The sequence below is a fragment of the Protobothrops mucrosquamatus genome, unplaced genomic scaffold (assembly GCF_001527695.2).
Source record: "Protobothrops mucrosquamatus isolate PMUCROS unplaced genomic scaffold, P.Mucros_1.0 scaffold1271, whole genome shotgun sequence".
In the NCBI taxonomy this organism is placed as follows: Eukaryota; Metazoa; Chordata; class Lepidosauria; order Squamata; family Viperidae; genus Protobothrops; species Protobothrops mucrosquamatus.
This window is the reverse complement of record NW_015387477.1, coordinates 43,331-71,013: the sequence shown is the minus strand read 5'-3', so window position 1 is coordinate 71,013 and position 27,683 is coordinate 43,331. Positions and strand designations below refer to the sequence as shown.

Sequence of the window (27,683 nt, the reverse complement as noted above, 5' to 3'; positions counted from 1 at the left end):
AACTTTGTGGAAGAGTGCACCATTTATACATGGGAACATATTGTTATTTACATTAAGATGACTAATCCAAAGTTTACAAGTTATTCTAAAACACAGCTTTTGTTTTTAAATTAATTTTAGGGTCCCTTTCATCTACTCAATCAGCAAATTACAAGACGCAGTACTGTGGGGGAAATAATACCTTCGTAAGGGGATTAGCAATGTCTAATTTCTAGTAATTAAGTTTTTTATTTTATTTTTTTTAGTTATTCTCAAAGCTTCCTCGTCGTATTCTCAGCTAGCGCTGTAGAGACTGAGCTATATCGACTCTTCCTTTTTAAACAGCTAATTAAACATATTCAGGCGAAATACTCCATCTCTCTCTCTCTCTCTCTTTGACAAGGAGGGGGGGTGTAAATATTTACAGATAAACCCCATCTCTTCTGCATAATATGCGAATCGTTTTCTAAAAGGTTGCTACTCCTGAGAAGGAGAAGAGCCATTCCCTCAAGGACCCCGCTCGTCGACTGCTGCCCAGCGAAGCAGGAGGAGATCGAGGAGGGAAAAGAACCTGCCCGTCGCTTCTTCCCCCCCCCCCTCCGGCTCGTCGCCCTCTTTCGCGTCGCCTTCCGCGCATGCTTCCGAGGTTAAGGCTCGACAGCGCCTGCGCGGAGGGCGACGGCGGTGGGGGCTGTTGGTCAGACGGCCGCTCGGGCGGGAGGCTGGCGGCGTGGGGTGTTAAGAGGCTGAAGCGATTTCCCCCGTAGCTGGAGCGGCGGCACTGCCACTCGCCACCATGTCTCGGGGCTCGATTGAGATCCCCCTCCGGGATACCGACGAGGTGAGTTGGTGCGGGGCGTCTCCCTGGGCTCGCTGCCGGTGGGGTCCGTGTTTGTCTTACGTCGCTTTGGGGAAAGGCAGGGTAATTGGAGATTCCGCCCGCTTCCCGTGGAGGAGCTTGAAGCAGTCCCCATTGGGCTGCTGGAGAGGGGATGCCAAGTAAATCTGCTGCCACTAATATTTTGTATGCGTGCTTGCATATGGATGCATGTATGGATGCACAGAGCCTGTTTGATCTGGTGGTTAAAAGTCCTGACTTGAGTTCTACTGTTTTAGGCGTCACTTTGAGCCCCTCAACCCAGAGATAAAAGCAATGGTCAGCCACTTCCAAAAATATTATCTAGAAAACTGTATAGATTTGTCCATACAGTGACCAGAAGCCGAGGCAAAACAAACAAACAAAGTGTATACATATTGCCAGCAATACTTTGCAATTGCTGATAAGGTTTTTTTTTGGGGGGGGGGGGGAGGAATAGAGGCATAAATATTTTTATAAGGCACTAAGCCATATGGATCTTGAGTCTGTTTTTATTAGGGTTAACTTTCTTTGGGTACACAAAGGTCACTGCTGTTAACTGTCATTTATCCTAGCTATATGTGCTAGCTATATGTGCAGGTGTGCATATTTGGAGAGTGATTACAAGATTATTTAGGAACTGTCCTGCCTCTAGTAGTACCTAACCAATATTGTTGAGAGCTCAGCAAAGTTCCACCTGTTCACTTCTTGAACAGGAAACTTGAAGACAAGACTGAGATGTAAAAACAAAAAGAATAAGGCTACCAGATCTAGCTATAAAAATCTAGATGACCACTACATGGTAGCAAAAAGTAGGCTTTTAGTGTCTCTTCATTGCCATTGTCTTACTGATCACCTGGCTTTTTGCAGGCTACATATACAGTAATAGCCTTGTTAATAGAATTGTTCAAACCCAATTTTGTATTGTAGAAAAACTACCACGATCTTACCAGGAGTTCCACTGAATTTGGTCACACTTTTAGTTTAGAATTACTGTTACTGTGCAGATGTATCTTAACGTATATTTCTACTTGGTGTCCATAGAAGGAATTATTTCTGCATTGGAAAGTAATCAAATTCTGTGAATGAGCCCTTATGTAGGATGAATGCATGGAAGTCTTACTTTTCTGTGTGCTTTGGAGTAGAAAAGTTGTTCTGAATGAGATGCTGCTGATCTGTAGAACTCCAGAAAAATCCTTTTGAATAATTTTAGTCAAGGAGGGAGCTTAACATATTTTTAGGAAATATATGTAGTGGAAATTACTTTTTGAAAATTGCTTTGTGATCTTATTATATGTGCCCTAATAACTAATAAAATATTGAATTATGAATTTTGTCATTTCATTTTTAGGTCATTGAGCTTGACTTCGATCAGTTACCGGAGGGGGATGAAGTTATAAGCATTTTGAAACAGGAACATACTCAGCTGCACATATGGATTGCCCTAGCGGTCAGTTGCTTATCAGTTTTGCTCTATTTTATTTATACTGTAAGCTCATTCACATTGCAAAGAATTGATTATTTTTGAATTCATTGATAACTTTTTTGACTTAAGGTAATGTAGAAACGAATAGGTACTGTATATATTACTGTTCTTTCATCAAAGTAATCATTTGTGAAAGATTTGAATGGAATATCTGTATTCTTTATTTTAGTAGCAACATTTTTGCAGTGAAGGCCTGCACTTTTTTTAAAAAATGAATGTGGTGAGGTCTTTGGTCTGTTTTGCAGTAGAAAGGGAAGTTCAAGAAATAAACTAGATATATTAAGCAATAAACTTAGTGTATTTACAGTATCCCTTATTTTACCTCCACCTCTCATATGAACAATTGTGCCACTACAACTTGTGCTTTTCCTGTTGAAATTAGCGGCATGATTCGAGGAGGCTCTTACATTCACAGAAATCAAATTGGGTCTGTATGCAGCCCATGGATTGTCCACTCCTGCAAGCATGAGAGATTATTCAGATATACATATACATACATACATACATACATACATACATACATACATACATACATACATACATACAATGGTTTCCATCAACAATGAAAAGGATGACATGTTACAAACAGCCCAGAATTCCGATTTCTTGTCATAATTTATATATATTTGTTTAACTTTATGTGCCATACATATTTTATGGATGCGGTTTTAATAGTGGATTGCTAAATGTATTTTCATTTACTTTTTAGCTGGAATATTACAAACAAGGCAAAACGGAAGACTTTGTGAAACTATTAGAAGCTGCTCGCATAGATGGAAACCTGGATTATAGGGACCATGAAAAAGATCAGATGACTTGCTTAGATACCTTAGCAGCCTACTATGTACAGCAGGCTCGGAAAGAAAAGAACAAAGATAACAAAAAAGAGCTTATTACCCAAGCTACACTGTTGTATACTATGGCTGATAAAATTATCATGTATGATCAGGTAAGATCAGTCAACTAATTACGAAGATACTGGTATGTTTGTCTTAGGATATAGCACACTGAAATAATCTCTCTTGAAGATGAGAGGTTTTCTACTATGTTTCAATTTTCTTTACAAAGATTATTAATGCAGGATATGATAGCATTCAAATAACAAGCTAGGTCACATTGTTCGGTTTATTGTGACGTCCAAAACTGGAGCTTTCACAGGCTTAATGAAGATTTAGATAGAGATGGAAGGCCATTTCCATGCTGGGAATGAAAGAAGGAGGCTAGAAATAACAATTTTCTATTTAGTGACAAGAACTTCTTGCTGAAGTGAAGGCACCTAGTTCTGGCAATCTCTTTTCCCACTGTTATCCAAAAAGTTCAATGTCTCTCCATTGGACCATGGGTCAATACATAGCTTATTGTGTTTATTATGCTTTTGATTGTTTTTTTATGATGGAAAATAATAAAATTTCTTTGGGAAAAAAAATACATAGAATTAGCGAGTCCCAACTTCAATTGTACCTTCAGCTGTGGAAGTCTCTGGGTGATTTTGAGCCAAATACTTTCAATCCATTAATGTTATAGGGTTGTGTCAACAAAATATTGAAGGAGAGAGCCAGCATTAACTTGTGGAGGAAACCTAGGGTATAATCAAAGATGAACAAAAATAACTCAGAGATGTATATTCATACACTATATTGGAGAAATCGTAATAGAGCATATGGATAACATTTATTCTCTGAGTTCCTCAAACATTTTTTCAGTAACAAAAAAAGGTATGAGTGATGTAAAAATACAAAGCATCAGAAAAAAAAATTAGATCAAGAATTTATTGCCGTTACAAACAAGAGCTTTTAAAATCTCTACTAGCTGAAAAAATTACGTTTGGCATGCTGCTGAAAAAGTAGAAGAGGCTCTGGATATTATATAAAGGATTTCTGCCTGTTGGTCACTGTATTGTCTATCATTTGCTATAGAAAAGAAGTGGATGTAAAAGGAGGAGGACAAGGAAACATTTGAAGCAATTAGGCAACACTTCAAAATAATGAATGTAGGAGCAAAGTGTGATTTTGAAACTCCATCAGCATGGTTTGTAGCCATTTCTCCTAGAAATAAAAAATAAGATAATTTCCTGCTTTTGTAGAATCACTTATTGGGAAGAGCCTGTTTCTGCCTTCTGGAGGGTGATAAGATGGATCAAGCAGATGCACAGTTTCATTTTGTACTCAATCAGTCTCCCAATAATATTCCAGCCCTTCTTGGTGAGTCAGTTGTATTTTGTCTTCTGAGAAATAAATGCAGTTTAACAATGTTGAGCCCAGCAGTCCTAAGAGATTGTGATCTGTGGGATATACAAGGGAAATCTGTTTCATCTTGGCATATGGCTTTTCCTGCTGCAGAATCCTGAAGTCCAAAATAAGTCCTCTTTTTTTTGTTAGAAATTATAGTTTATTACTCATTTTGGACCTTGAAAGTAAAGTAGTAAATAAAAGACCCAGGTATCATGACCTTTAATGACTTACCTAGCTTAGATTTTTAGTTGAAATGGGTGGTTTTTCCTATAATTAAAAAATAAAAAAGCAACACTACCTCCCTCTCCAGTACTTAGAGCTTGGCATCACCACATGTAGAATGGGGTCATGACATGCTGCAAACCCTGATACAGCCTTCTTGTTGAAAGAAATTGTGAGACTCAGAGACTCATTTAAGATGATAAAAGTAGGGGAGAGTTCAACAACCAGTTACGTTTTTTTTCTGGCCTTGTGCTATTAATAAATCTAGCGATTTTGAAATGCATCTGCTGCACAACTAATACAAGCAGGATGGTGCCAGTTGGATTAGAGGGAAATGGGGACATGCTTGTCACTTGCGTTTTTTACACCAACTTTTCAGGGAATGACTGTATTATTCTTTTAATACACTTGCTGCTAGTAAATTGTGAACCCCTGACGTCTGTCACAAACTTTAGAGATATTTATCACCTTTTATTGCATCTTTCTAATAGGTAAAGCATGCATTTCGTTCAACAAGAAGGATTACCGGGGTGCCCTTGCCTATTATAAAAAGGCCCTGCGAACTAATCCTGGCTGCCCAGGTAAGAAGCAAAGCATGCATAGTAAAAAGGTAATGGTTAAGGCAGGGGTCTTCAAACTTGGCCCTTTTATGACTTGTGGACTTCAACTCCCAGAATTCCTCAGCCAGGCATACTGGCTGAGGAATTCTGGGAGTTGAAGTCCACAAGTCATAAAAGGGCCAAGTTTGAAGACCCCTGGGTTAAGGTTTCCCTTGCTCAGTTGTGTCTTACTCTAGGGCAGTGGTTCTCAACCTATGGGTCGCGACCCCATTTGGGGTCGATCGACCATTTCACGGGGGTCACCAAACAAGGCTGTCCGCCATTTTTTTTCCCTTTTCCGGCGGGTGCCTTACCTCCCTTGAGCTGGGCCAACTGGTGGTCGGCCTGCTCCATCTCTGCCGCTTGCCAGCTACGCCTCGGCCGGCGCAGGGGGCGGAACCACGCATGCACGGCGCTCCCGGGCAGGGAAAGTCCTCGACTTACGACCAGTTGGGTAGTCCTCGACTTACGACCGGTTTAGTCCTTGACTTACGACCGGTTGGGGGTCGCGGCATTAAAAAGGTTGAGAACCACTGCTCTAGGGGGCAATGCTCATCTCCATTTCCTAGCCAAGGGACCCAGTGTTGTCCAAAGACGCTTCTGTGGTCATGTGGCTGTTATGGCTGTATACAGAGGTACACAGAATGCTGTTATCTTCCCACCAAAGTGGTACCTATTTATTTACTTGCACTTGCATGCTTTTTTGAACTGCAACTCTTAATGAAAACTCAGCATTTTATGTAACAGTGATTTGGGGTTGAGACAGTGACTGCCCCAAGGTCATTCAGCTGGTGTCCTTGGCTTAAGAAAAGAATAGAATCTGTGTTTCTCTGCTTCCTGCCCAGCAACTACTACATATTGGCTACCTAGGGAATTTTTTATCTTTTTTAGAAAATATTTCTGAATCTGCAGCCTTCCTAAAATAGCAGTTTTTGGTGAATCCAACAGAGATTATTACCAGAACTGAGAGCTGCTCTGTGGTTCAGATTTTAGTCATCACTCATAAAAATTACAGAGCTGAAATTAAAAAAAAATGTGGATTTTTGTTAGGGCTATACAGTGCTTTAAATTTGATTACCAAAAATGCCTCTGAATGTATGGGGGTATAAATGTCTTCAACAGCTTAAAGCAGCTGTGCCCTTTCCTAAATTCATGCACTATCCAGAGGAAACTAATTGTGGGTATTTTAGACCTGTGTTTTTGAAATGTATGTTGGAAACTGAACCAGAAGTACTGCACCACTAATCTTTACAGTTTAAATGAGGATTTTGGAGTAGCTCATCTAATTAAGAGTTTTGTATTCTCTGGAGTTCACTTGAGAGAACTTCACATGCATAAATGCCATTTATGCAAATGAACATAGGAACTCTTGAGGAAATATGCCTACTATTGTGTGCAAAGTACTTCAGAGTCATTAATAGATAAGTAATTGAATCTTTAAGAAGGGAATATAAATGACAATGCCAGCACAATGTAATGATCACATCGTTTGTTGGGCTGACTTTGGGAAGACTCAGTTTCAAACCCTCCCCCCAACCCATCAAAGCCCATTGAGTGACTTTGGGCCTTTTGTTCTTTCATCCCAACCTATCTCACAGAGACGAGGGAGGGAGTGCTACGTAGGTCACCATGTTTCCTGAAAGAAATATAATTCATATAAATAAACATTGGAAGTGTGTAATGTTTTTGTCTCCTAGCTGAGGTTCGTCTGGGCATGGGCCATTGCTTTGTAAAGCTGAGCAAGCTAGAGAAAGCTCGCCTGGCATTCAGCAGGGCGCTGGAACTCAATTCCAAATGCGTGGGGGCTTTAGTTGGATTGGCTGTTCTGGAACTAAATAACAAAGAGGTGAGTGAGTTCAACGTAAAATGGTAGCGTCCCAAGACCCTGTGATGCTATAGTCATTTTTTTGGGTGGCAGGAGGGCAACCATGGACATTTCACAATTTGAAATAAAAATCTGATTCTTTCTTTAACAAATGTATAGCTGCTTTAATTTTGAAGAAACAATTACTGAATAAATCATTTAAAATAGAAGTAATGGGACCAGAAAAAAACCTGATGATTTTATACAGATTGCCAGTATATGTTTAAACGTCTGCAGATTTGTGATGTTGCGGCAGTTTATCTTAGACTGGCTTTTCTATCAGCATCACAGGAACACAGAGGAATGAATGTAGTCACACAGATTTTGTTACATAGGCCTGAAATAGAGCACCAACTAAAATCTGTCCAAAGTCGAGTCTGTTAACCTATAAATTTTGATGGTTATAAAATAATGAGGTCAGGCTTGCTAACATTTACTAATAAAAGCGCAGCTCAAGCTGAAAAAATGGCTCCCAAGTTCATGCTAACTTATTTATTTTTAAAACAGTACCAGCAAAAGCCATTACCTAGCAACATGGTTTAGTATGACAAAGATTAGTTGCATTGCACTTAATCTTGGGCTTGTGCACTCCTCTGCCTACTATCACAGCCGTGAAAAATCAACTTTTTCCATTTGAATCACATACAGCTGCTCTGAAGGCAGATTTCTCATATAGCAGAATTTTCTTATTTTTTTAGCTGTTATTCTTCTAATTGATATACCATTATCAGTCTAACCTCATTCATCTTCATAGCGTATTTGTGAAACAAGCTGTTTTTTCTGCTGGGAATGGCACCCATCCACATGGGCAATCAAGCTTGTAGCCAGGATTCTGAAACCAATTTTAAAAATCACAGACCGTGAATTTTTAAAGACAATGACTAGGAATTTAACATGCATTTCAATATGAATAACAACTATCAATATTCATTTCAGGCGGATTCCATCAAAAATGGTGTCCAGTTACTCTCTAGAGCTTACACAATTGATCCTAGTAACCCTATGGTATTAAATCACTTGGCAAATCACTTCTTCTTTAAAAAGGTAAGACAACAAGGGTGTGTTTTGAGTTACAGTATGCTGCTAGCTGAAATTGTTCCGGCTGTTTCATAACATCAAACTAAATGGCAATATAAAGTAAGTCTCATGGAAAAGATTCTGATTCTATCAAATAAGAATAGATACGAATAATTATGTTTCAGTGTTGCATTTTAAATTTATAAAGTAAGCTATTCAGAATTGCCTAAAGTCAATCTTATTTTTCATCATTCCAATTGTGGAATGGAGTTGCAAAGAGAGGGGGAGGGAGAGAGAAAGAGAGAGAGAAAGAGAGAGGAGACTTTAAGGGTTAGGGATGTACAGGCAGCATTATCTTCAGGAAATTATAAATTAATGCACTTGTAACAAATGGGCAATCTAAGATTTTTAAGAGCTTGAATTTCAGTCTATACCGTAAACCATGGGTGTCCAACCTTTTGGCTTGCCTGGGCCACGTTGAGTGAAGAGGAGTTTTTCTTAAGACTACATATAAAATATATAATTAATGTATATAAATATCAAACTTCCTTTATATTTTATATTTTTATTATATCTTGTGTGGCATTACTAACTGTCCAGGGCCACATGTGACCCATGGGCTGTGAGTTGGACACATCTGTGTTACACTACTATACTATATTATACTATACAATACTATAAGAACATTATTATGATAGTCTTATTTTCTTTATACAGGATTATGGTAAGGTCCAACATTTGGCGCTTCATGCTTTTCACAATACAGAAGTAGAAGCAATGCAGGCAGAGAGTTGCTACCAGCTGGCCAGATCTTTTCACGTTCAGGTATATTATGCCTTACATACCGTTCTTTCTGCTTTGCAATCTTATTTTCCTAAGAGTTTTCAAAGTTTAAATGCCTTTTCTTCCTTATCTTTTTATTAGGAAGATTATGATCAAGCTTTCCAATATTACTACCAAGCCACACAGTTTGCCTCTTCATCTTTTGTACTGCCATTTTTTGGGCTGGGTCAAATGTACATTTACCGAGGAGACAAAGAAAATGCATCACAATGCTTTGAAAAAGTTTTGAAAGCCTACCCTAACAATTATGAGACCATGAAAATCCTTGGATCTCTCTATGCTGCTTCAGAAGATCAAGACAAACGAGATATTGCAAAGGTACAGTAAGCCTCAAGAGATAAGAGTAAAATTATAATCCATCACTCTTTTGTTTTAGGGTGAAACCATCACGCTCAGTGACAGTTATTTTTGAGAAATGCATGTACAATTGATATTTAATTAGTACTGCCTGTAGACTTGGTATATATTAGGAGGGATTTTCCTGTCATGGTTAAAATTCAGGGGTATTTGGAATTTGTTTTTAAAAAGGAAACATTTGCTTAGAAACAGCAAATGCTACATTACGTGTAAAAGTGATTATAGAATGCTAAATTTTAGACACTGCATACAATTCTTAACTTAGGACTATTCATTTAACAACTGTTCAAAGTTACAACAGCCTCAGAAGGGTATTTATTATGTGGCACTTTTCCAGGGAAATTTTAAATCAATTATATAAAGTAACGAGTTGCCTTTTTTTTAATAGGGTCATTTAAAGAAGGTGACAGAACAGTATCCAGATGATGTGGAAGCTTGGATTGAGCTAGCCCAAATCCTTGAGCAGACAGATATACAGGTATATAAAAGGTGGGTTAAAGTACACTTGTTTCATACTGAACAATTACACATTGCACTAAATCCTTCCACTGTCTCTAAATGTATAGGGTGCTCTTTCAGCCTATGGCACAGCAACACGAATACTTCAGGAAAAAGTACAAGCTGATGTTCCCCCAGAAATTTTAAATAATGTGGGCGCTCTCCACTTCAGACTTGGAAACTTGGGAGAAGCAAAGGTAAGAATCTCAACTTTCCAACCACTATTACTGTTTGTATGCAATACATTTATAACTTGGCTCTGTGTGTGTAAATATGTGTGTGCCTATGTGTATGTATAGTGTATGTACACACGTGTATAAATGCACACCTTTTTTTCTTATACTTGCATTTAGAAATATTTTTTGGCATCTCTGGATAGAGCTAAAGCAGAAGCTGAACATGATGAACATTACTACAATGCAATTTCAGTGACAACATCGTACAACTTAGCCAGATTATATGAAGCAATGTGTGAATTTCACGAAGCAGAGAAACTATACAAAAACATCCTAAGGGAACATCCAAATTATGTTGATTGTAAGAAATCTTGTTGCAATCTTTAAATTGAAAATAGCTGCACGTGTTTATCTTCAAACTGTTATAAACTATATTATCTCACGGATCTGTGCATTGAGTTATCCAAAATAATTTATCCACTACTTTTCCTTTAGTTCATATATCATTGGGTAGGGTAGGATCCCACTGCCTTGAAGCAAATGGTGGTATGTTACAAAGCCACTGCTTGACCGAACAGCCTTGGATAATTTCAGGCCAATCTCATGTGTCTCTTTTAAGAATGGTTGTAGAGAAGGTGGTTGGGGTGTAGTGCCACAGATTCCTGGAATAAGCATTTTCAGGCTGGCTTTTGTTCTGGGTATAGTGCTAAGATGGCAGTGAATGCACTTTTGAATGACCTCTGGTGGCCCTGAAATGGGAATGGTACAGCTATGATGGCCTTGCATGATCTGTGCATTTCAATACCACCAATCACGGTGCCCTTTTATAATGGCTCCAAGAGGTAGGGAATGAGGGGTGTGGTGGTTCTCCTTTCTCTATGGTCAGTTCCACTCAGTGTTAATAAGGGGTAAAGTATCAAGCCAAAAATTCCTGCTTGCAGGAGCTTTATGGTTACACTATCAGCTACATGAAACCATTGGATAAGCTTACTCAGTGGCATGGTATCTTGTCTCATCAATATGTTGATAATATCCAACAGCTCAACGTTTGGCTGACCACGTGATGCTGAAAAGTTCTGTTGTAGGGCCTGGAGGCTTTAGGATCTGGATGGAAAGGAACTGGCTTAGACTTGATGCTAGCAAGATTTTTAAAAAATTGATTAATAAAATTTAGAAAATCAGGAAAATACTGCCATATGCTACCATAGCCAGTAAAATACTGCCATTATAAGCCAAAGTCCCACAATTTCCCCCTCTTTAAATCCAAACATGCAAAGTATATGCAGTTGTTTTAAAAGAGGAAATCTAATAGAAAAATGCGAAGATTGCATTGTTTGATATCTTTATAGACTCACTTATGTGAGCTTCTGAAGCTTCTTGTGTTTGACTTGAGTAGCATTAGGAAGACTTGCTGCTATAACAGATGGGCATTTTATTGTTCCTTTTAATTTGACATCTAAGTGACTAGCATCCTTGTGTGATCCTTTCTAACCTCTAATATAGCTGATGGTTGGCACTATAATTAATCTGTTCTTCTTTTGTCCCAATCTAGTGCAGTAGTAATATCGCAAAAGTCTTGATAGAGCAAATATGCATCATTCAAAGCGCTTATTGAACAAGGTATTGAGTTCTGGAAATGAGTCTTTGATAATTAAAATCTGTCCCCCTTTATTTAGGCTATCTGCGCTTAGGAGCTATGGCTAGAGATAAAGGAAACTTTTATGAAGCTTCTGACTGGTTTAAAGAAGCACTTCAAATCAATCAGGTCAGTAAGAATTTGCCATCATCTAGAAAGCAATTTTACAGCTGAGGCCATGCATTCTAAAGGTTTTCTATGGCCAGTTAACAAATCATTGTTAACTATTTTTTTAAACAAAGATCATATAACCTAATAAAGATACATTACTTCATTGCTGGCTTTGAAATTTTCGTAATGTATTTTTGTATGAGTACCGGTAGTTGGGAATATCTCTCGGAATACTATCAGCATCTATTGTGGAATTTTCTCCCCTTAAACTTTCCCAAAATTTGAATTTTAGCTTTTCCAAAATTTGAATTTTAGCAAAGTTCGCTAAAATTCTTAAAGCTTTTATGGGGTGCCCTTTGGAGCTGAGGAGAGGTGGATCTTTTTGAACTATTAGTATTTCTTATTATACTTAAGTTGAGTTTTAGTGTATTGGAATATTATTTCAGGACCATCCTGATGCTTGGTCCCTGATTGGCAACCTTCACCTGGCCAAGCAAGAATGGGGACCAGGACAGAAGAAATTTGAACGAATATTGAAACAACCATCAACACAGAATGACACTTACTCTATGTTGGCCTTGGGCAATGTCTGGTTGCAGACTCTACACCAACCCACCAGAGACAGAGAGAAGGTAAACACTCTGCATGTTTACATTGTCTTTTTTGCAGCACTGCATTTTGTCTAATCCTGATTTTCAAATCTACAAACTGCTGGAAAAATGGATTTCCCTTCCTCCAGCCTTCCTAAATAGGAGAGAGGAAGTCTCCATGCTGAAATGGAATTTTTCTTACATAATATACAATTACAGGTTGATCTTATCAATCACCCCTTACTGTTTATGTACTATGAATTTTTATGGTACCCTTGAACAACAACAAGGAGTTAAGACTTTTAACAAAACTGGCCTAAAATGGAAATCTTAAAAGAAATGAGAGCATAGAAAGTTCTTCTCCCTCTTTTACATTAGCTTTATATTGATTGTGGGATCCATGAATTTGTTTTAATATATTTTAACATTTCTTTAGGGTACAGAAAAGTTATTAAAACATTTTAATTAATATGGTAAATACATCTAGTCCTCAACTTATAACCACCACAGGGACCAGAATTTCCATTGCTGAGCAAGGCAGTTAAAGCAAGTGAGTTCTCCACGATTTTACCACCTTTTCTGCCATAGTTGTTAAGCAAATCGGTGGGGTTGTTAAGTGAATCATGCGGTTATTGAGCAAATCCGACTTCCCCTATTGACTTACCTTGTCAGAAGCCGGCTGGGAAGGTCACAAATGGTGATCACATGACCCCGGGAGGCTGCAAGTTGTTGTAAATACATGCCAATTGGCCAGGCGTCCAAATTTTGATCACGTGGCTGTGGGATTGCAGCGATGGTCGTTAAGGGCAGGGACCACTTGTAAATCATTCTCTTCAATGCCGCTGTAGCTTGGAAAGGTCACTAAACGAATGGTTATAAGTCAAGGACTACCTGTGTTCATTTTCTTGAGAGTTCACATCTCCCTTTTGTAGGAGAAACGTCACCAAGATCGCGCCCTAGCCATCTACAAACAGGTCCTCCGGAATGACCCCAAGAATTTGTATGCTGCTAATGGCATAGGTAGTAAGATTTCTTGTCTCAAGTTTTCTTTCTGCATTGGCATTTTGTAATGACTTTGCACAGATCGGGAAATTGGATTTTCCTTTTTAGGAGCGGTGCTGGCACACAAAGGATATTTTCGTGAGGCCCGTGACGTTTTTGCCCAAGTGAGAGAGGCAACCGCAGATATCAGTGATGTGTGGCTTAATCTTGCACACATTTATGTGGAGCAGAAGCAGTACATCAGTGCTGTGCAAATGGTAATCCTTAACAAATACCTTGGCTTAGGACATATTTCTTGTAAACTCTGAAGTAAGAATTTCAAGCTGAGTCTTTTCTGGAAGGAGGATTTTTACAGCTTTGTTGGCCTGATCATGTAATGTTGGGCTAAGTTGGATCATTCCATGAATGTTTTCAGTACCTTTTGCTTTTCTTTAAAAAAAAAAATTACATTTAAATTGTGCTGGGTAATGAATATATTCACAGGACTGAATCAGTGGTACTGGTTTTCTCTTTATAGGCAATCCTAGCATGGGATCTTTTCACCAGTGGTTATTGCATATACCAAATAGCCTAGGTTCCCATTGTAATAAAGAATTGGAGATGGATTGCTATAATTGAGATACATAATTGGCAGACTGAGTTGTCTGCTAATCAATAGTTAATGCCCAGAAGAAAGCCATAACTATTAAATACCAGATCTTATTTTTAAGATTGCCCGTTGAAAGAGAGAATTAAAAAGGACAAATCTTCCCCATGGATCTGAAAACTGATGAAAAATAAATCATGAGGTTACAGATAACATGCTGGCAAACTTTTGATATGCCATACGTGATAGAGTTTGTATAATCATGTATCATAGAAATTTATATACATGTGTTGGGCTTCCAAGCTGACTGCATGGAAAAGGAAACTCATGCTTTCTTTCCAGCCATCTTAGTGGAGAGTATTGCTAAGACATTGGATTTGTTGTGCTGCTGTGTTGGCTATAAAGAGGGAGCTTTGCTCTCTTCTGCAACCTATGTAGAAATGCAGGCTGTCGTAGAAGGTTCTTGGAAGTTACTAAGAGACCTTTGCAAACTCGTTTACAAAGCTGTGTTCAGCATTGCCTTCAGACTGCAGTGCAATTTTGTCTGAAACACTGTAAAAGTTGGCAATTTAAACAGTAATTCTTTAAATGTTTATTCTTTTCCCCACCCTAGTATGAAAATTGTCTCAGAAAATTCTATAAACACCAGAACACAGAAGTACTGCTGTATTTGGCCCGCGCTCTCTTCAAATGTGGTAAATTACAAGAATGCAAACAAACATTGCTAAAGGTAGGAAACGTTTCTAATATTTATCAAAATGATTTATCAATAATAATTGTTCTTATTGATGAAGGTTATATATCCTAGGATCATCTACAGTCACAGTCAGTGCTTTTTTTCTAAAAAAAAAAAAAAAAAGTGCCGGAACTCACACATGTCATACAACCCGCCTTGCCTACCCTACAAGGTTCCATCCAAAAAAGATGCCGGAACTCCGTTCTGGGTGTTCTATGAGAAAAAAAGCCCTGGTCACAGTTATTACAATAGCATAAAATACAATAAAACAGCCATGTTGGAAAAAAGTAACCCAAGTAGAATAAAACTTCTATAGTAAGAAAAAATAATTAGTCCCAAATATCACCCTGGTGCAATGTAGAGCAGGGGTTCCAAAACTACGAGGTGTGCCTCCCTGAGGGAGGTGCAGAGACCAGGGAGGTGTGAAGAACCTTTTAGTTGCTTTTTTAAAATAAATCTACCTTTCTCAAACTTTCATTGTATTGTTTTAACTGTTCATTTATGTTCTTTTTGTATTTGGATATTTTTAGGGAAGGCGTGTACATTAAGATAGGGCTAAAGACAGGTGTGATGGCAAAAAGTTTAGGAACCCCTGCTATATAGAGAGTCATCATCACAAATCAAAATCACAAATTATAGGTACTCTAGAAGATAAAAAGGCATAAAATGCTGCTGATGTATAAGTATATGCCATAGGCTCTCGAGGCTCCTCTAACTTGTGGAAGGCCATTACTGAGAGAGCCAGACTGGCTTCGTAGGTATGTTGTAACAACAGCTTCTGCTTTCTGGTTGGTTCACATTGGTTTAATTTTAAATTAAATTTGAATTCTCAGGCAAGACATGTAGCACCCAGCGATACAGTCCTTATGTTCAATGTTGCTCTTGTGCTGCAAAGGCTAGCTACCTCTGTCCTGAAAGATGAAAAAAGTAATCTGAAGGAAGTACTAAATGCTGTGAAAGAACTGGAGCTAGCTCACAGGTAAGGAGATACAATCTTTATTAAAACGGGATGCCGCTGCACCTCGGGGTGTGAAAACGGGTTGCCGCTGCGACGCAGGGCGCGAAAACAACACCGCGCCTCGGAGCGCGAAAACAGGCCGCCGCAACATGGAATGTGAAAATAATGCTGCACCGCGCAAGAATGGGGCAGGGATAGTGAGTATCATGTGGGCGCTAGCCGGCCCCATTTGAATTGTGTGTGTGCTCGTGGCCCCGTGCGTGCACGCATGTAAAATGCTTCCACTCCCTTTCCCTCCGGTCCACCAACCGAGAAAGGTTGGTGACCTCTGATCTAGAGGCAAGATTAAAGCTGTTAAGTTTATTACAGAATAATAATATATTTCATAAGCTTTGTCTCATAGCTTTTAGACTTTGTTTCTGGGAATAGATGTGTAAAATCCTTAGCATTACCCCACCTAGAAAGCTAATGGGCTAAATAAACCTACAGGAATGCTGCTTGAGTAGCTTTGTTCTACAAGCAATCCTTGACTGATGACCATAATTGGAATTGGAATTTCTGTTGTTAGACCAGTGTGGTTGTAAATTGAATCATCGCATGATTGGACCCAATTTTATTGCCATTTTCGCCATGGTCCTTAAGACAATCACCATTGTAATTAAGTGGATCATGTGGTTATTAAGCGAATCCATCTTCCCGAATCGACTTTGCTTCTCAGAAGCAAAAGAAGTTTGCATCTTATGATTGCATAATCATAAGATGCTGTAACTGTCGTAAATGCAAACCAGTTGCCAAGCATCCAAATTGTGATCATGTGACTGGAAGACAGGTGTCAAACTGCCGCATCACATGATGTTTCACGACGTATCGCGACTTTTTTTGCATTGCCGGCGCTGGGGTGGGCGCAGCCTCCGTATGATGCAACTGGCCTGTGGGCCGGCAGTTTGACACCCTTGGGTTAGAATATAAGAATAAGAATAGATTGTAAGTCACCTTTTCGAAGACTGTTGTAACTTCAAACTGTTGTTAAATGAACAATTGTAAGTTGAGGACTAACTCTATTGCTGTGGTCCTCAAAAGCTAGTTGGTGGATAGAAATAAAGGTTCAGGGACATATGAGTAGTACATGTGAAAATTTTCAGCAGAGTCTAAAAATCCAGAAAGTCAGAAGATGAGAGCTTCAGAATTGGATGCTCTAGCCTGCAAGCATTACTACCTTTTTTAATAGACAAAATGGGGCCAGGGGAGATGCCCGGGGCTCAGCGCGCCTCGCCTGTCCTCGCCTCACTTCCGAAGGTCACCGGCCTGCCCGGCTCCAGCTGGCCGGGGAGGGGGGGCAGGAAGGCCACTCCGCCAGCTCCGCCCAGCCTGGTTGGAGAAGCGCCCAGGCAGGGAGAGGGGGAGAGAGAGAGAACAAGAGAGAGAGAGAGAGCCAAGAAGGCAACAGCGCCGGCAGAGCTTAGTTCAGCCTCCTCTGCGGAAAGGACCGTGAAGCAGCGCAGCCTCCCTTAGGAGATGCTCGATGGAAACGAATCCGGCGCTGCAACGGCCCCCAGCTCGAAGCCGTGCGGAGACGGATAGAGGAGCGGTGTCTTGGTTCCTAAGACCATTGGAAATATGTGTTTTCCGATGGTCTTAGGCAACCCCTGTGAAAGGGTCGTTCGACCCCCAAATGGGTCGCGACCCACAGGTTGAGAACCGCTGCCCTAGAGTAATCAGTTCAGCAAGTTCTGAGACAGATTGTCCTGTCTTGAGCCATCTGCAAGATTATTCAGTTGCACTTTCAAAAGATGCAATTCAAACTCATTGAAGAAATAGAAATTGTTTTGTTGATTTTTTATGAGAGGCTATTGGCAATTAAAATACTTTGAGAGTACTTTCTCTTCTAGGAACTGAAAGAGCGGTTTAATGGGGAGATAAAGATGGAGAGTGGGATGTGACATTAAAAAGCAATATCTTAATTTTGACATCTCTAGTTTATGACAAATATGTACCACTTTTAACAAAAACACACCTGGGAAAAAAGATTATTTTTGGAAGAATTTTAAGATATCTCTAATTTTCTATTTCTCATTCAGATACTTCAGTTACTTGAGTAAAGTGGGAGATAAAATGAGATTTGATTTGGCACTTGCTGCAACCGAAGCCAGGTAAACAAATGTAACCAGTGCTTACAAGAATCAGTTCTTTATGAAATAAGGTATTTGAACTGCAGGTTTCAGTTTATTTTAGTACAGACATTTAAGGTTAACTATGCATATCTGTAGCTTAAGCCCACAAAGAAAAGGAGATTCAACTTATAATAGGAGATAATGTTGACCATATGTGGGAGGTATTGATGCCTGCTCTTGGGGAAGTAGTATTTTCTGTGGATTATTACAATGGTTTTTGTATTTTTTATTATTAGTTCTAGCAGAATTTTCCAAATATTGACATATACCCCTTTTGAAATAATTGTACAGTGTATCCTAGATTTTCTGTAAGCTATATTTCTCCGAGGATTCTCTTTAATGAAGAAAAGCTGCTTTTGTCTTCTGGATTGAGAGACTTAAAAGGCTTAGCTTTTTTACTGCCTAATTAAGTAGGTGTCAGACAAAAAGTAGTTTGAAACAAGTGTTGGCAGGCAGGTTGTCCATGAAAGCTAAAACCGATGCTTAGTTTTATGGGAATAAAAGCATGTCAGAAATTCTAAATTCTAAATATTAAAGGTTCATATGATGAAGCTAAATACACAAAGCAATGAAAATCAGAGATTTGTTATGTATTGGGGCTCAAAGCAATGTAACCCAATTAGTTGGATAAATAATGGATCTTTTCTAGGGCAGAGCAATTTGAGGTGCCAGGCTACTGCTTTAAAAAGTGATTTGATTGTTAGGAATAAAAATCCCCTAGGAAATTTAGCAGTAAATTCCCAGTTGCATTGATCTGGTTTTCTTTACAACAGACACGTTTACTACAGTCTGGTTGCTAACTACTAGCATTCACGAGGCCGTTGTTCTTGAAAGGTTTTGATTTGGCCAGTGGCATGTAATGTGTTTTTCCATCGTTATTTCTGCTTTTGTCTGCAAATTTAACCCCAACTTGTAGGCAGTGTTCGGATCTGCTGAGCCAAGCTCAGTATCACGTAGCTCGGGCTCGCAAGCAGGATGAAGAAGAGCGGGAGCTGCGAGCAAAACAAGAGCAAGAAAAAGAACTGCTGCGTCAGAAGTTACTCAAAGAACAGGTACTTTATTCCTTATACCGCTAAAACAGAGCTGGGATCACTTTGTCTGCTGAGCTACGGGCTATGATGCTACCACAAAGTGCATTGTAGATGTACGATGAACAAATGTAAAATGTAAATGGGTAAAACAAATTTGGAAGGTGGTTTACTTTTAGGCTGCAAATGATGAAGAATGAAGGGAATGAAAGTTGAGATGCCTCGTCCAGTCTGTAACCTAGAAACATCTTGCTTATTTCCACTCGTATATTAACAGTATTGCTACATGCACTGAGTTCTCTCCATATTACTGTTTCAGAGCATACTGTTTAAAGGCAGACACCGTGTCATTGTGGTCTTCGATACTTCGCTTTTTTTAAAAAAAGTAACCAAAATATTGGAATGGTGTTTCACATAAAACTACAATATAACTGGTTTCCTTGCTGACACTTTTCCAGGAAGAAAAACGTCTCAGGGAAATAGAAGAACAGAAGAAACTTTTGGAACAAAGAGCGCAATATGTGGAGAAGACCAAGAATATTCTCATGTTCACAGGAGAAGTTGAAGGCTCAAAAGAGAAAAAGCGTAGTGGAGCTGGCCGGGTAAATAAAAATAAGAGTTTTATGAATTATTGTTAAATGGCCATGTATTGCTAAAACTCTCTTGTCTGTTTGTAATATTAATGGAGTGAAATGGTTCATTACAGGGCAACAGTTTTTCAATTACGGTACCTCAACAGGGCAAACTTAAAGAATGCATTCAATCTGGGACTCATTGCTCTTATGTAATGGAAATTTCAAAGATCTGCACACCAGTTTTATTCACAAAGTTGTGGCTGCTGAAATATCACCACAGTTAGCCACAGTCACATGATTGTGATTTCCAACTAGTTTCCCCTGAAACCTGTAGGTTGTGTGTACAAAGGAAGATGGGAAGGGCATATTCCCATGTCTTTCCTGTCTCCCTCTGGTTTCTACACCCAATTGGCTGGTGGCAGGGCCTGACTGCTGACTGGAAATTGGCTACTTTGGAACCAAAGGCAAACACTGAAATCTCTTTTAAGAGTAGTAGACATTTCTTTTAAGCCTTATTTTGTTAACTATAAAAAGAGGCAGTTTTTTTAAAAAAGAAAACCAAAAAATAGAAAGTAACAATCTTGTCTATTTTAGCTCTTTGGTACTTCTACACCTGTTGTTTAATGCCCTACAAAGTTGTTGTTTGTCATTAATTATCTCATTTTTATTTCCATTGCATCATTTGAAAGGTCTTCTTCAAGTATTCTGTCTGTCATTCGGCAAACTTTTCATTGTTCTCTATTAACTTTTATGGTTGGTTTGTCGTCATAGTATTAGCAAATTCTGTTTCTACTTACTTAAAAACTAGATTTTCTCTTTCTCTGTAATATTGTTATTGCTTGCCTGTATAAATTGTTCAACTTTTTCTTTTGTTTTACAAATTTTCCCCCTCTTGGCCTTTTCTTTGCTTTAGAATTCTTTTATCCTGCAGTTATTTGTAGTATCCAGCTAAGTCCTCCTTTAGTCCCTCTTACCCATTTTAATGATAATCTAATCAATTTTGTGAGAAATCTGTTATCAGTTGCAAACATACTCCCCTCATTTTCACCCTTAGGCCCTTGAACCTTAGAAAACCCTGGCTGAGATCAGTTTTGTGGTTTATGTGGTGAGATAATTAAACCCTTTAAAAAAAGCAGTTTCTATGAAGTAAAGTTGTCTAATAGAGTCCATGTCTGAATCCTCTCTTAACTTTTCATAATTATGTTAGAAGATCTTTACCAAAGGGTGAAGCTCTAATCAGATGGCTGATCCAATTAGAAAACCCAACAAACACAAAGTGTTACAGAGAGCTATGAGAAGATGGACTTGTGATATAGCTGATTGATGGTTGAAGTCTTCTGATTTCTTACCTAAAATCAAATCTTTTTATACTCAGAATTTTCAGACTGCCAGCATCTCTTCTTCTGAGTCATCCAACATTTCTGGGTCTTGACTGATCCTAAATCTTTAGCCTATGTCTTATGCTAATTATCTCCTTCATGTGTCCCTCTGACAATAATCAGACACATTATTGTCAAATCTGGACTCCTCTTAAGGCCTTTCTCTTTGATTTATTAGTTTGGTCAACTACCTCTCCAAGCATCTCCTGCAGACATGTGAAACTCGCGACGTCACGACGTATCGGGACTGTTTTGCCATTGCCGGCCATGGGGTGGGTGCGGCTTCCACATGACGCGTACGGCCCATGGGCCGGCAGTTTGACACCCCTGATCTACTGCATCCAAATAATACAATGTGTCTTTTCTGCTCTCTCAAAATGATACATCATGTTCCTTGCCTCCTTGAAAAACATGTTTAGAAAGCCTAACTCCTTAACTCCATCTGTGTGAATGTTTACCAGTTCTTTTCCATGCAGATCAATTCACACCATTTCCTTTGCTATTAAAATGGTAATCAAAATGATCATTAACATCAGATCTCTGAGAGAATAGGAGAAAGTAGGCTGAAGTCTAGCAGTATTAATTTGCACTTTTATAATACTTGCTCAAAACACACTTCATTTTAATTTTGTATTAGTATAATTTAATGTGTGATCTTATTATTTGATCTTCCATATTCATAGTCTCTACATGTTCAGATGCTCACATATTTTCTGATAGCTCTCTGTATGAAATTATTAGCATCTTCATCTAATTATCCTATGCTTTATTCCATTTGATTACCACATAATTTACCTGATTTCTTGTATTCTATGCCTTTTGGCCTTTTTGGGAGAATCTCTTAAAATAGGTCTTTACAACATTTCTAATAAAAGCAGCAACTTTTTTAAAGTCTAGATTCCACAGTTCTCTATATTTAATTTTAGCATGCTAGTATTTCATGTCTTTCATTATGTTTTCCCATCACTTTTATTTTTGAGGTGCTCTTACTTACAAATGACTGGTGGATGTTAGTGTTAGTTAGCAAAAGTAGGCTTAGAAGATTAGAGACCAATTGGATTATTCTACTATTCTTTTTTTTTTTTCAGTTTGTGATTTGTGTTAATCTGTGTTTGCGTAATGTGTATCCTAAGAGTAACAATTCTGAAAGTAAGGATAAAAATTCCATTAATTAAGTGTGAGATTTTCTAATTATGTGTCCTTTTAAACTAGAGCAGTGGTTCTCAACCTGTGGGTCGGGACCCCATTTGGGGTCGATCGACCATTTCACGGGGGTCGCCAAGCAAGGCTGTCCGCCATTTTTTTTGTCCATTTTTTTTGTCCGTCATTTTTTTTCCCTTTTCCGGCGGGTGCCTTACCTCCCTTGGGCTGGGCCAGCTGGTGGTCGGCCTGCTCCATCTCTGCCGCTTGCCAGCTACGCCTCGGCCGGCGCAGGGGGCGGAACCATGCATGCGCGGCGCTCCTGGGCAGGGAAAGTCCTCGACTTACGACCGGTTGGGTAGTCCTCGACTTACGACCGGTTTAGTCCTCGACTTACGACCGGTTGGGGTCGCGGCATTAAAAAGGTTGAGAACCACTGAACTAGAGCGTAAGTCACTTCCAAAATGGTTGGTTAAGGAGAGGATTTTCATTTAAAAATAACGATGTACTGTTGCTTATTATTTTTGTGACAGCGTTCCAGAAAAGCTGGAGAATTTGATGAGTTTGTCAATGATGACAGCGACGAAGACCTTCCACTATCCAGAAAGAAAAAGAGGAGGAAGGGCAGTGGCAGTGAACAAGATGGCGAAGAAGAGGACGGAGAGAAGAAAAAGAAGAAGCGACGAAGGTGACATCCTTTGGAGGGAAATGAGAGGGTGTACATACTGAATTTGATAAACACATAGGGAAGTTTGATTCCTTTTTTCCATTACTGCTGTAACCTGCTTGCTGCCTGATTCTGTACACTGCTTAACACTCAGAAAAGAGCAGCTTTTGATAGTGGGGAACCAAAGAAGTCTTGATGTATACTCATAGAAATATTCAGAGCCTAACCGTGGCATCTGAACTGCAGTTACAGGCATTATTATGAACTAGTGTTTACAAGTATCTTTGTTTTTGCTATTGTAGATGATTGGTCTCATTATGTTTCTCTATATCAGGGGTAGGCAACCTTGGCTCTTTTATGACTCATGGACTTCAACTCCCAGAATTCCTGAGCCAGCGTGGCTGGCTCAGGAATTCTGGGAGTTGAAGTCCACGAGTCATAAAAGAGCCAAGGTTGCCTACCCCTGCTCTATATTGTTAAGTACTTGTAATGTAAAGTTCTGGAACTATTAATGAAAGTGTTTATGTAAGAAAAAGCAAAGAATCTATAGGGTGTTTTTTTCTTTTTAGAGATCTGACTAGGCCACACTGTTTATAGAACTTTGTTGATTGTTTGGGTGTGTGTTTTTCTCAAGACCTCAAAGAGCAGATGGTGATACTGATGATGATGAAAACGAGACCGGACCCAGACAGAAGAAGCGTCGCCCAGCCAAAACTGAGAGGAGAAGAATGGTGCGATTTATAACTATTTCATTAAGTGCTGATTTGGGTCTAATTGAAAATCTTTAGTTTAAGATTGCCTGGCTGAATCTCCTAGAAGAGGGGTCCCCAATCCCCGGTCCATGGACCGGTACCGGGCCGCGGTATGCCAGCAAGCGGTTCGCACAAACAAGCAAAGCTCCATCCCCGGGATGCAGGCAGCACACAAAACCACACTCCCTCCAGTCCACGGAAAAACCTCTCTCCATGGAACTGGTTTGGGGACCTCTGTCCCAGAAAGCACTGGAAGTACTCATCCTTGCTTGCACATAGCATTGTGTTACTTATTTCTATTTGAACTAAACTGAAGACTCTGAAGCATCTTAGCATGGACCTTAGCTAGAGGTTCCCCACCTTTTCTGGGCTAATGAACATATGTATAGCGTTGAGAACATGTTATAAAGGGGCTGATTCCCAAAATGGCTTCAGTGGGAGATGCAGTGCAGTTCTAAAACCCTGATTTACTAAAATGAGGTCTGCAACCCCCTTGAGCCTCTTTGTTTCTTTGCTTACCTTTATCTGATAGGTAGACACAATCATTTGTAGTTTCCAACCAAGGTTCAGGAAATTCTTCTTCCTTGTCTAGATCAAATTTAAACTGACAGAATGAAGCCATCTTCTTGGCTTTGTCGGTGGCCAAAAATAAGTCATTATCAGTACATGCTTCTGGGAGTAGCCAGCGTACCAGCAGATGGGCCGGGCTCTGTGTCTCACATAGCGTGTTGTTACCCACTAAGAGCCTCCACTTGAGTTTTTACATTAAGACACTCCAAATTCTCAACCTATTCAGGGTCCTTCAAGTAGTATAAGGGAGGGCAGATCCTTCAGCCATATCTTCCTTTAATGTTATTCCTTGCTCGATGGTCTCCTTCCTCCGTCTTTTAATTAATTAAAATTAATTTAGTTAATTTAATTTAAATTAATGTAGAAATGAAGATATGGAAGATTGGAGTTTATTTCTTCCAGAATTAACAGCTTTTGGTTCTTGTTCTGTTTTTTTAATTTAAAACATTTTTAGTACAAAAAGTCAAGGAGGTGGTAGCGAGATATTCGTGTGTATTCTGGCACCTCCAGGCTCACAGCATATAATAACCTCCTTTGTTATGACAGAGTTTTTTGAAAGTTTGAACAGCGTTTCTCCGTAGTTTTTTAGTTCAGTCTTTAGCAATTGGAAATAGCCTATGGGATCGGCTGTAATTTAATAAGACAGGAATAGAAAGAGAAATGCGTAGCCACCTTATAGCTAAATTGTATGACTTTTCCACCATAAGCATCTGTAATAGGAATATTTAATAGTGTGGGTTTTTTTAAATAAAAGAGCTGAAAGTCAATTTTCTTTACAAGTTCTGTCACTTTTTTTCCTAATTCTAGTCCAAGCCAGAACGCTTGCCTCTTTCAATGAAGGGAAAAATCAAATCTAAAGCCATCATTTCATCAAGCGATGACTCATCTGATGAAGATAAACTCAAAATTGCTGATGATGTGTATGTATTTTCCCCCCCTTCTGAAGTAATAGTGATGGATTTATTCTGCTAAAAATGGAGTTACAGGTATTTTCTTCTCCATTTCAAAACTGTGAAAAATAACAGAGTGAATACGCCCTAATCCATGCTAAGTAACTTTTAATTGAAGAGTAATAGAACTAAATTACGAAACATTAAGAAACCTTTTAAAAATCCAGGTAAACCAAGTGACTCTTCATTATGTTTCCTCTTGATACAGTGTTTTATATTTCTTAAGACAAACACAAAATCTTTTAGTGTTTTCTCTGGCTTCACGGATACAGGTGGTCCTGGATTAACAACTGCCCTGTTTAGTGACCATTCAAACTTATGATGGAAACTAGGCTTATAACCAGTCTCTCAGCATCCTCCACAGTCCTGTGATCACAATTCAGGCATTCGTCAACTGGCAGTCATTTATAATGGTTGTAGTGTCCTATAGTCGTGTGACAAACAAATCCAACACACCTTCCTCCTCCTATTTTCCTCACAATAACACCCTATGAGGTGGGTTGGACTGAGTGAGTGTGATTGGCCCAAAGTCACCCAGCTGGCTTTCATGGTGAAGGCGGGAATTGAACTCACGATCTCCTACTTTCTAGCCTGGTGCCTTAACCACTAGACCAATCTGCAACCTTCCAACAGCTTTGCTTCCAACAGGCAAAGTTAATGGGGAAGCTGGAAGGAAGCTGCAAGTCATGGCGGTGTGCTGTTGCACTTAATGACTGCAGGAAATTTGCTTAATGGCTGCAGCAGAATGGATGTCATACGTTGGGCACGATCACATGGTATTTCACTTAACGTTCCTGTCACTTAATGGAGTTGGCAATCCCAATTGTGGTCGTTTAAGTGAGGATTACCTGTAATGGGTTGGTAACATTTTAACTCTTCTTTGTTGTGAACTCCCAATTTAGACCTAAAGAAATATTAGGCTAAGGAAGGAAATTTAAGATCACTCCATGAGATACAGCTTCCGTTTGGCCTTCATTCTCAATGTAATTAATCCTGATTCTGTGCAAGGGGTAATTCTGTATCTATGTGGAAAACTCACCAAAAGCACTAATGATGTGCAAAACGTTTTGATTCAAGTCATTTGAAGTAAGAAATACCATGCTTCAAATAGGAAGCAGCTGATTTGCACTCCAAAGATAGTCATTTAGAACATTTGGGAAGTGTTTTGAGGTTAAACTCTGTCTCAAGATCAGAAATGGTCTTTCCTATTTGAGATGGCTTTATTCAAAATATTTCAGTAACGTCTAAAGTGCTATTATGCATAATTATACTTCCTGAAAATGTATAAATGTGGTTAATCAGTATTTTCTTTCTTGGCTACAAAATTATATGAAAAGGTGTAAGCTGACATCTCAAAAACTATAGAGGTAACAGCTTAAGGACAGCCTCAGCGCACCATATATAAACAAGAACAAATTCTCACAAATGATGTTTCATTTAACTTTCTTGGCGTAAGACCTGTTATGCTGGACAAAATGAACATAACTCTCAGGAACTTGTAGTATTTCTTATACAGCTTCATGTTCTGCTTCAAATATTTTATTTTCTCTTCTTTGCTTGAACAGCAATGCCAGGAACAGCAACAGTGACTCAGATGATGCCGAGCAGCGGCGTAGCAAAAATGTTGTGTCTGACAGTGATTTGGACAACAGTAACAAGTCTGGCAGCGAGGGAGGCAGTCCCAGGCGATCCAGCGCCCGCCCTTCGGATGAAGACTCAGACAGCGATGGGTCAGTGAGAAAGAGAAGACAGTCGGATTCGGAGCAGTCGGATAATGAGTCTGTGCCGTCAGCAAGAAGTCAGTCTATTGGTTCTGAGAACGAATCTCGCCCAGCTTCCCGCAGTGCTGATTCTGACAGAGATTCAGAGAGAGTCTCCGACAATGAGGGCTCGGCTAATGAGTCCGAGCCAGAGGCTTCCAACAACGAGGCTTCCAACAATGAGGCTTCCAACAACGAGGCTTCCGAACGAGGCTCATATCGTGGTTCTGATGATAGTGATTAAATGTCAGCTAAAGCCCGTTTTTTAATAAACTCCTTTGTAAATACATGTCCCTCTGAGCCTAATGAGAAGGGTAGACCAACCCTCATTTATATCTCATAGCTGTGCTTTAGGAACAAAGTCATGAAACTTTTCCTATGACATTTTTCTACTGAAATACCCATTCATTAGAGCCTAGTGTTCCTTCAGCGTACATGAGCTACTCAAGTACCCTATTTGGCAATAAGTAAGCTGCACACTTAACGTTCTGTAGGGCGCCCAGAGTCACCTTCTCAGGGAGATGGGCGGCATATAAATTTAATAAATAAAATAGGGTGTTTAAAAGTTTATTTTGTTGAACTGTACATATGATCTGAAGATGAACCAAATAGTCAAAATGGTAACGTTGCATCCAGTTATGCTCGCTTGAAGCCCTCTGATTTGGGTGGAAGACTGTAGCTCGTCCTGCCTTGCCTGGTCTTGCTAGATGTTCCGGTACTTTCCGAAGTGATGTGAAGAATGGGTCTACAAGCTGTCATTCTGGCTAGCAAGCTCTTTTTGTTATGTATATACCTCTTGTAGTAAAATTCTAAATTTTAAAACAGTTTTTTTTATTTGAAAATTGCTACAGGTACATAAATAAATTATAGCTTTGTAATGTGGCCAAATTGCAATGTTGAACAAGAGCCCTTCTAGAATAAAATGATCTGCTTGTGGCATGTAA

The 27,683-nt window shown here is 39.2% G+C and overlaps 1 protein-coding gene across 1 annotated transcript; it reads left to right on the top strand.

Moving 5' to 3' along the window:
- The first annotated feature begins 670 nt into the window (after positions 1-670).
- CTR9 (CTR9 homolog, Paf1/RNA polymerase II complex component) lies at positions 671-27,683 on the top strand. The gene is made up of 25 exons (XM_015821197.1): positions 671-820; positions 2,187-2,285; positions 3,031-3,270; positions 4,405-4,522; positions 5,266-5,355; positions 7,071-7,219; positions 8,174-8,281; positions 8,972-9,079; positions 9,179-9,415; positions 9,843-9,932; positions 10,021-10,149; positions 10,306-10,489; positions 11,805-11,893; positions 12,322-12,507; positions 13,398-13,485; positions 13,576-13,724; positions 14,667-14,783; positions 15,623-15,768; positions 17,826-17,897; positions 18,835-18,970; positions 19,405-19,548; positions 22,574-22,728; positions 23,342-23,438; positions 24,837-24,949; positions 26,545-27,683. Exons 1-25 carry the CDS (start codon positions 776-778, stop codon positions 26,981-26,983), a joined length of 3,528 nt encoding a protein of 1,175 aa, XP_015676683.1. The 5' UTR covers positions 671-775; the 3' UTR covers positions 26,984-27,683.

Coding starts and splice junctions, on each gene's coding strand:
- CTR9 (XM_015821197.1), top strand. CDS start 776: ATGTCTCGGGGCTCGATTGAGATCCCCCTCCGGGATACCGACGAG. Junction 2,286..3,030: donor ACATATGGATTGCCCTAGCG/GTCAGTTGCTTA, acceptor TTTACTTTTTAG/CTGGAATATTACAAACAAGG. Junction 4,523..5,265: donor TAATATTCCAGCCCTTCTTG/GTGAGTCAGTTG, acceptor TCTTTCTAATAG/GTAAAGCATGCATTTCGTTC.